Source organism: Liolophura sinensis, chromosome 2 (assembly GCF_032854445.1).
Source record: "Liolophura sinensis isolate JHLJ2023 chromosome 2, CUHK_Ljap_v2, whole genome shotgun sequence".
Classification (NCBI taxonomy): domain Eukaryota; kingdom Metazoa; phylum Mollusca; class Polyplacophora; order Chitonida; family Chitonidae; genus Liolophura; species Liolophura sinensis.
This window is the reverse complement of record NC_088296.1, coordinates 353,461-363,645: the sequence shown is the minus strand read 5'-3', so window position 1 is coordinate 363,645 and position 10,185 is coordinate 353,461. Positions and strand designations below refer to the sequence as shown.

At 39.9% G+C, this 10,185-nt stretch overlaps 2 protein-coding genes across 2 annotated transcripts; both read left to right on the top strand.

Annotated features, from left to right (window-relative positions):
- The first annotated feature begins 242 nt into the window (after positions 1 to 242).
- On the top strand, positions 243 to 2,557 carry LOC135462945 (uncharacterized). The gene is made up of 4 exons (XM_064740267.1): positions 243 to 352; positions 754 to 849; positions 1,541 to 1,771; positions 2,272 to 2,557. The coding sequence occupies exons 1-4, from the start codon at positions 272 to 274 to the stop codon at positions 2,302 to 2,304; spliced, it is 441 nt and encodes a 146-aa protein (XP_064596337.1). The 5' UTR covers positions 243 to 271; the 3' UTR covers positions 2,305 to 2,557.
- Positions 2,392 to 6,545, top strand: LOC135462970 (uncharacterized). Its single transcript, XM_064740292.1, has 3 exons — positions 2,392 to 2,402; positions 2,552 to 2,739; positions 5,953 to 6,545. Exons 1-3 carry the CDS (start codon positions 2,392 to 2,394, stop codon positions 6,543 to 6,545), a joined length of 792 nt encoding a protein of 263 aa, XP_064596362.1.
- The last annotated feature ends 3,640 nt before the right edge of the window (positions 6,546 to 10,185 follow it).

Here is a 10,185-nt window from a genome sequence, read left to right as displayed (position 1 = left end):
TGACATCCCATATTGTTCTCTGTGTGAGGAAGGTAATCACGTCAAAGCTGTCAAGTTTTGTAACAACTGTGGTGTGTTCTACTGTGAGGAATGTCTTGTTATTTGTCACTCAGTGAGGGGTCCTCTGAAACGTCACCAACTGATTTCGCCCCTGGAGCACCTCTCTCAGGAAACCTCACAGGGCCAAGTCAGTAGGGACCACCAATCAACCCAGCAGCCGTCATGCCCCAGACACAGTCGGTCATTCGACTTGTACTGTGAACCGTGTCGAATGGTGATCTGTGTGGGGTGTGTGGTTGAGCATCAGGGACACGCTATGCGGGATATACCATCAGCAGCTGAGAATGACAAGGTAATGTGAAAAAGATATTCGTATATCAGCCATCAACCGAAATGGAGTCAATACTCGTGTGGTCATTTCCCAAAACGACTATTAACACAAACCACGAAAAACTAAGAAATTGTGTAAGTTCAAAATTACTTTGGAATCATGCAAAGAAAAGTGATAAACAGTTTTCAATGATGTTAGAAAGAAACAAGGAATGTTCTGGTCGCATAACTTAAATCACTATCTAAATCGTGTACCATGCTAGTATATAAGTCGATAATCAAAATAAATATGGCATGATTTGGAACTGTTTACTGACCTAAAATTTATGATGTGTAGTGAAGAATGGGACATTTTGTCCTGTACAGTAGTGAGTCTTTTGAAAGGCGGATTTTTTAATGTAGCGTTTTTTTTTCCCATTACAGCCAGCTGTTTTGAGCAGGACTAATGAACTGGAGAAAGTCTTAGGCGAAACTAAGGAATCACTGTCAGGAGTTCTGAGGCTGCACAGTAAGATACAGGTTGGTATTTTCCATGACACCTGTTCAGTCTCATGTTGTTGTGGCTCATTTTGACTATGTAGAATATTGCTATTAAAGCTGATTCTGTCACATATTATATATGTAGACTACAATTAAAGAATTAATCCCGAATATTGAAGACTTTTTATCAGAACTTAAACAGGGGAATACACGGACTGATGCGGTGATGTATTTGTGTGAATGACGAGTCTATTTACTTATTTCTGGCTTGTCTGATCAGACTATCGTATCATTATTATGACTTTCTTCTCAGTGACACACACGCGATATGCCCACCTCAGACAACTTCATTTGATATATCATCGCCCATCATACGCTGTCATAATAATATCTATAATATATACACGTACACCATTTGATCTGATGGGGCGATAACGTTCGGGTTTGAACCAGTCCCAGGTGTCTGAGGTTGGACGCTTCTAAGGCTTCACCATGCTCGGAGCATCAGTTTTGATGGCACGACCCTTCTGTAGGTTGACCGACGTACCTTTGGGGTTTTGAGTGGACACTTACATGTACATCACTGGATTAAAGGGAAATCCCCTTCACCTCGGAGCCATACTGTTATGTGGCGCGTATAGTTCACCCTTTTACGCATGCATATATAACTTCTTGAACACACAGTTCTACAGGTGTGGATGAGGTGATAAACGATTTTTCTGCTTGGCAGGAAAACCAGGAGCTTCACACTCAGGAAGTAGAAAAGGCTTATTTTGCAGCCTTGGAAGCCTTACAAACCTGGAGGCAGCACTCCTTAGATGGCATAAGAAACCGCTATTCACAGTGGAGTGTGGAGTGTAGTGCTATACTCAAACATTTACAGCTACAGGCCCAGGAAATGGAGACGATGGTACAGGCTTCTAATGATTTATTAGCATCAATGGACGTGGAGTTTTTGCAGGTAAGTCAAGCATATAAGTCACAATCTCTAACATTAGTTCAGCTGCCTCTGCTACAGACGTTACCTAAGACCCAAACCACCCTTAGGAACTGTGATCAGGTATTCAAATCCACCTCATGCCTCCAGATCTGCTAAAGTTTTAGATCCTGAGTTCAACAGCTTTATTATGCTCAGTGGTACCCCTCGGTCCGATTAAAGCAATAAAGTAACAACATGTAATGTCAAAAAGAACATATTGTATGCTGTTTTTTTTTTAAAAAGAAATAAAACAAGATTTGTATGTAAACAGATTTGCAAATAAGGGGAAATTGTATTGTATGAAGCACAATGGAATTTATTAAGCGGAATTGAGAGCTGATATGGGCTATGTAATAGATCAGGGAATGGTCTAAATGTTGGAGGTAAAAGCCAAGGGTGCTTTTGTACTGTGTGTCTCTGGAGAGGTATCTGTTTCTTCTTTACGGGATTTTATATGTAGGCTCAATTCTGTTTGTTGACAGGGTTCCACGGACTTCACCAAAACGTATGTATAAATGTGTTATACCTCCCCATGTTTGTTATACATGCGCACGTGGCTATTGTCAGCAGATGTGTTTCTGTAAGCTGTAGTTGTCCAAAACATGACTCAAGTGTGAGATATATCTAATGTTCAATCTTACGTTTGTCCAGACAAATTAGATCTAACCTACTAGGAATAGTACATCATGTCATTCTTATAACTGCGCGGACACAAGATCACTACACGACTGTGTCTCTTTGTTTTCTCTCCTCTTCTCGCAGAACTGATGACCAGCTGAATGGAATAAGAGTAGATCTGGAGAAACATGAGGTCAGCAGACAGAAGCTTCTAGCTTCTGTACAACATGACCAAGTTGTTCCTAGACAGGTGACTGTAAAAGAGACAATGCAAGAACGCCAGGACTTAGAAGCAGCAGTCGGTGGACAAATATCTCTCCTACGTGTTACAAGTAAGTTCTTATGTATAAAAGGCATACAGTAGGGTGTGCTTAGACGACATAAAGGACTGAAGGGTTTACATTAGTGTGTGCATCGAAGACACAGACAAAAATGGAGAGGGCGAACGGCTGTGTACCTGCAAAACACACGATAGACTCTGTTAAGAAAACAAAACCGATATGTCCGTGGCGTGCCAAGAAAATGAACAGTATTCCAAGAGAGACGAAAGTGAGAAGAGTTTGCAAAAAGTACAGATAGTATAAACCATACACATTAATGTTAGGCAAGAGATAGGGTGGGTAAAAGGATGCTAACTAATGTGAGGTATACAGTAGTGTGTGCCCGGAATATACAAATTATTCTCAGATATACAGTATGGTTTGCCCAGATGACAGAGGCTAATTTGAGATACACAGAAGCATGTGCACAGAAGACACAGGCTAATGTGAGATATACAGTAGGGTGTGCACAGAAGACACAGGGTAATGCGAGGTGTACACTAGGATATGCACAGAAGACACAGGCTAATGTGAGGTATACAGTAAGGTGTCCATATTAGACACAGGCTAATGTGAGTTATACAGTAGGATGTGCACAGAAGACACAGGCTAATGTGAGATATACAGTAGGGTGGGCACAGAAGACACAGGTTAAGGTGAGTTATACAGTAGGGTGTGCACAGAAGACACAGGCTAATGTGAGGTATACAGTAGGATGTGCACAGAAGACACAGGCTAATGTGAGTTATACAGTAGTGTATGCACATAAGACACAGGCTAATGTGAGTTATACAGTAGGGTGTGCACAGAAGACACAGGCTAATGTGAGTTATACAGTAGTATGTGCAAAGACGACACAGGCTAATGTGAGGTATACACTAAGGTGTCCACAGAAGACACAGGCTAAGGTGAGGTATACCGTAGGGTGTGCCCAGAAGACACAGGCTAATACGAGGTATACAGTAGGGTGTGCACAGAAGACACAGGCTAATGCGAGGTATACGGTAGAGTGTGCACAGAAGACAAAGGCTAATGTGAGTTATACAGTAGGATGTGCACAGGAGACACAGACTAAGGTGAGGTATACAGTAGGGTGTGCACAGATGACACAGACTAATGTGAGGTATACAGTAGGGTGGCACAGACGACACAGACTAATGTGAGGTATACAGTAGGGTGTGCACAGAAGACACAGGCTAATGTGAGGTAGGCAATACAGTAGGGTGGGCACAGACGACACAGACTAATGTGAGGTATACAGTAGGGTGGCACAGACGACACAGACTAATGTGAGGTATACAGTAGGGTGGGCACAGACGACACAGACTAATGTGAGGTACACCGTAGGGTGTGCACAGAAGACACAGGCTAATGTGAGGTAATCTATACAGTAGGGTGGGCACAGACGACACAGACTAATGTGAGGTATACAGTAGGGTGGCACAGACGACACAGACTAATGTGAGGTATACAGTAGGGTGGGCACAGACGACACAGGCTAATGTGAGGTATACAGTAGGGTGGCACAGACGACACAGACTAATGTGAGGCATACAGTAGGGTGGGCACAGACGACACAGACTAATGTGAGGTATACAGTAGGATGTGCACAGAAGACACAGGCTAATGTGAGATATACAGTAGGATGTGCACAGAAGACACAGGCTAATGTGAGATATACAGTAGGATGTGCACAGACGACACAGACTAATGTGAGGTACACAGTAGGGTGGGCACAGACGACACAGACTAATGTGAGGTATAGGGTAGGATGTGCACAGACGACACAGACTAATGTGAGGTACACAGTAGGGTGGGCACAGAAGACACAGGCTAATGTGAGGTACACAGTAGGGTGGGCACAGACGACACAGGCTAATGTGAGGTATACAGTAGGATGTGCACACGAGATTCAGATTAATGTATAGTTGGCCCAGAAGTCACAAAAAGAGGAAGGTACATAGCAGAATTATATATCAGCAGCTGCAAAATTAGATCAGAACAGATGGTAGTGAAGCCATCAGTTCCTGCCTTGTATTTACAAATCAGCGCGTGTAATGTTAGATCAGGAGTGGTGTTTGTGTATTCTGTGGTGTCTGGGTGATGTTTACTCCATGTGTACAAGAGCAGGTGTACACTCTTAGAGCAGGACAGATAACATGTTGCACCCAATTTTTTGTGCTTTACGCCGTACTCAAGAATATTTCACTTAGACGACGGTGGCAAGCATTATGGTGGGAGGAAACTGGGCATAGCCCGGTGGAAACCCACGACCATCTGCAGGTTGCTGAAAGACCTTTATACGAACGGCGGAAGAGGAGGCCAGCATGAGCTGGACTTGAACTCACAGCGATCGCATTGCATGGTAAGAGCCTTCTGTTTCATTACGCTGCGCTAGCGCGCTAACCAACTGAACCACGGAGGCCCCCTAATTATTACTAACACATGTATTCAAGTAAAAATTCGCCATTATTTCCTAGATTCAAATGTAGTCAAACACTTATTTCAAAGTGAGGAAAAAGAGAAAAAATGCTCTCATATCTGTTTCATTATTAATGTTAAAGGATATAGATTCCATGTATAAGAGTATGAGGTTTACATGTCCTTCCTCCCTCAATATAAGTTTGTTGTTAATATTTAAATATTTAGGTATCTTTAAAAAAAATGGCAAATTGAAGAAAATTTAGCTGACTACTTCTGGTGGATTAAATAGTCTTTGGGGGTATTGTGACAATGAAAGTCACTTGGTAAGTTATGTGTGGCGAGTTACCTCCCTTATTACACAGACGGCTTCGGTACTCCACGAATGACAACAGGCCTACTGCAGCTTGATAGTGAATTGAGTGTTCAAATGTGCCATAACTGACAACTAAAACCAATGGCTGGATAGAGGAAGGTATTATTCTTGTTGTAAGTGATAAGTTTTAAACAACTTAGACCGCTAAAAGCCTGTATTTTAACCCAGTACTTAGTCTATGTCTATGTCGTACCCGTCATTTAGTGATGGATACAGTTCTTGTCGAAGCTCAACTCTTTTAAACTGGCTGAAAATGACAGAGATCTGTATATAAATTACATTAATGTCAAAAATATATGTCATTTTATTTCAAGAGATTGTGTTGAGCAAGTAAAACCACGGTAGGTGTACAGGTATTTACACCTCAGTCTTACAGCGTGTGTTTATGGTTTGCTGTTGTTTATGCTGCTTCTGTTGTGTTTTTGCAGAGCCGACGCTGAGATTCACAGAGACAGACGACAGTGAGCTGAGAATTACTGACAGCGGCTGTGTGGTGAAGGCTGAGGACTTGTCCAGGGTGTTGAGGTGGAGGAGAGCTGTGACAGACCGGCGTTACCAGACGGGCAGGTACTACTGGGAGATACACATCACCTGTTCACATGGCTGTTACTGTCGTGTAGGAGTGACACAGGAGAGCTGTGATGTGAGTGAGGAGACAGACCGTGGCCGTAACTCCTGGTACATTGAGATGGAGTACTGTGGTGATGAGGTCAAGTGTTATAGTCACAGTGGTGGTGAGATCAAACCTGGCTATCTACAGGACAGACGTTACACACGACCTCATCACCTGGGTGTGTACCTGGACTGTGATGACCACACACTGACAGTCCTGGACTGTGACAACAACCAGGTAATAGGCACTGTCAGTGATGTTATCGTCACACAGCCTCTCGTGCCATGGGTTGGGTTTTATGTCAGGTCTGGATCTGTGTCTGGATCTGTGTCTGTGTCTGCTCGTCTGATAACGGGTGACTCTGCAACTCTGCCTCCAGTTCTCTGTGATATGATAAGCACTTACTGACCATCAGGTAATTTTTTATTACAATTTTTCCATCATGTTATCATGTGTTGAAGGAGACTGTTTTGTTAGGTTTAAAAAAAAAAAAAAAAAGACAGACCAGTTTGTGTATTGATGTTTTAGTTAATGTGAGCAATGTGGCTAATTCAGTATGTATAGCTTCTTCTGCAAAGTGGTCAGTGATCTGTCACAAGCTTACATCTTGGTGTAGTTATACACAGTCTGTTTCACTTGTCCTGAACATCAGTGTCAGTTTTCTTCCAAACAAAATACATATGGATAATGACTGGGTAGTTATATTTTTTAGTGATGGCGACTTGTAAATTAGCATAATCAGGAGTGTCACTAAGCAAAACGGGCCACAGTTTATACATGACAATACATATTGTCAACATGGTACATGTAGTAATTTTTGTTGTGTTATGTAACTTCAATTCCTAAGAAAAAAACTAAATGAGAGAAATATGTCTTACCCTTTTAGCTTAGACCGGAGCGTTGATTTTCCTTAATGATTATGTATTAAATCTTCAACGTGAAAAATATATATACCCTAACTTTCGCATGGTACCTTGCCGTACCTCTACATGCAGCTTGTACTTTTGCCTACAATATTCTCAGCTACCACTTTTTTAGCTGTAGTGGTTGAAAGTGAAGTCATAACATTTTCTTACCTTGGTAACTTCCAGTGAGGTGGGTAATAACTGTGGCAGGGGGGAAGTTTTCAGTTCTATCCAAAACAATTAAACCTCTGATGTATTTTATTTTGACATGTTAGATGCAAAGTAGCACAGCAGAAATTGATAGTGTATGAATAACTTAAATGCCTCTGTGTCAGTTTTATTCAATCAGTCCTCCTTCTTCAGTTCGGAGGCAAGTCTTGGACCGAATTTCCTGAATTGCGCATTTTTAACCTACAAAAAGGACAAGTTTTAAAATTTTTTGTTAGTAATATCTTTATATGAATTTGGCACTATAACCAAAATCTTACATGTCCAATGGCAAAAGTCAAAGTTCAGGGCTGTCTGTAGTAGCCCACCTGGGTTGATACTCTACACGTAAGAGTTTGGGATAGGATGTTTTGTGGAGAATGGGGTTTCTATTTCTTTTCTGTCAAAAAGAAAATTTGCAGAAATGAACATTTACCCTGTATTACATTAAAATGCAACAAGTGTTGTCCTTAGATTGTAAAATTGTACCACCTCTACTCAGCTGCGCAGAAGTTATGTAGGAATTACTAAGCCTATCCCCACTTGTACCTGTAGAAATGAATTACAAAAAACTGAACAACTTTTTATTATTATTGTTGCCCAGACAGCACATTTAGTCAAATTTCATCAAACGTGAGAAGCAGATCAACTTTCAGACCTATTTGAAACACAGCATTAGCATATTTAATGTTGTAAAGTCACTTTGCACATAACAAAATTGAAACACATAATCGTGCATTGTACACTATGTGTCATACATGTATGTAGGTGTTTCAGAATATGTGATAAAAATAACTTGCTACGTCTAAATATATATATATGGTTGTGACTTGATACAGTCCTGGTCAAATAAATGCAATATATTACACTCACCTGTGTAAATAAAATTTGGAAGTACAAGCCTGATAAGTATGAGGGTGAAATTTTGCATAATTAACAGGGTGGGGATGGGGGTGGTGGGTAGATAGGGTTGGGGTTGTAATGGTTGGGGATAACCCATGGTAAATACCAAAAAGTAGTCCAGTTAAGATACGCACAACTTGACCTTATCACAATAAAGGTGATCAGGCAAAATTGGGATTTTTGATTTTTTTTTTTTTTTTTGATTTTCCTTCACTATTTATGTAGTAAATTTGTCAAATTCACCTCAAAAATATATATCCCCTACTAAACTTCCATGTGGTACCATGGCATACCTTGCTGGAGTTGAAGTCATGACATCTTCTTACCTTGATAACCTTCATGGGGTGGGTAATAACACTGGGCAGAGGGTTTTTAGTTCTATCCAAAACAGATTCTGATATAATTTAACAGGATGCAGTGCAGAAATTTAAAGTGTGTCTTTGTGGCAGTTTTTTTCAGTTTTATCAGCGCTTGTTCACACTTCATTTCGGAGGCATATCTTGGACACAATTGCCCGAATAGCGCATGTATAACCCATAAGGTGTACTGGGAGTATACTTGAGGCACAAATGAGGTGTACCCTTGAGGTAGGACATATCTGATAGCGTGTCTGAGGTATACATGTACTTGGGGTTGTAGGCCAACATGTATGTGAGGTGTATTGAAGGTGAACCTGAGGTACTATGGTTGGTAAAAAGATGATGGCTGAGGTGTATCTGAGGTATAGGTGGAGGTATAGCTCAGGTATATGCTATTGTCTAGAGGGATGTACCTGAGTGTAACATTTATTACACTGTTTTCACTTTTATGTTGGTGAAAAACAATCTCAAAACCCTAAGCTAATGGCTGTATCAATTATAGATAAATTAAAGTTGTAAATTTGTAAGTGCATGCAGTATTTTGTTTACAGTTTGAGTAATTTTCAGCTGATTTTTGTATGTGCTCACACTTCACAAATTCAGCCCCAAGAAGTATCAGTCAGTGTACATTTGGGTTCCATTCCCACAGCCTAGAAAACGACATTCTGATGGGCAGTAATCTTTGAATAATCAAGGAAAAAGCTACATTTATCCATGCTCTTTTGTTGGACAATATTTGTACAATGAGTGGCAAGTATATATTGGGTGAGACAAAGTCTTATATTTATTTTGTAAACCTTTTTTTTTGGACAAAAAATTGTAATTTTGTAGTCATCATTTTGTTTGAGGTAAAATACCTGAATCTGATCTCTAATTTGAAAACTTTAAAAAGTGTCTTCCCACCATAATGCTGGCAGCTGTCGTATAAGTATGTATGGCCTAAAACACCAGTTAAATAACTCAAATCTTGATATCATTGTTTCCTGTATGTTTAGCTTTTTTTAAATTTGTTTATTGAAACTTAGCCTTTACTAACAAATTGTCACTACATGTACCTGGCCATAGTTTGAGTAAATACATCAACAGTATTTTGCATTGGAGTATTATAAACATGTCACATGTTCACAATATTAAACATTTTGTGATGTTTATCAGCTGTCAGAACACAATGTAAACATTTGTTTATTAAAAAAAATATATAAAAAAATGTCTTTTTCCTAATATATCGACCTCATTACTAAGTAAATATCCGATGTGTTTACCATAATAAACACATCTCTTAGCTGCTTAACATGTTTCTTTCATGAATAAAAACCAATACTTGTTTCAAAACTCTAACAGAAATGTGTTTAAAAACTAAACTCTTTTTTTAGTATGTAAGCAATGTGAGGAAGGATGCTAAGTATTTATATTATCAATTATCAATATTTCCTTTCAAGGAGATTTCCTTGTAAGTGCTGTGATGTAAGATAATACGCATTACTGCACATTGTATTCACTGCCCAGGTAGATCGATATCATGTAAGTAATACACCGTGTCTGGTGATTATATATGATGACATCGTGATGATTTCGCCCAGTGGAAATGATATGTTTTAGATGTATTGCTAGTATATGCTTTTCTCAATACATGTATATACGTTGATTACACGTATGCTGTAAGTTAGTTGTTTA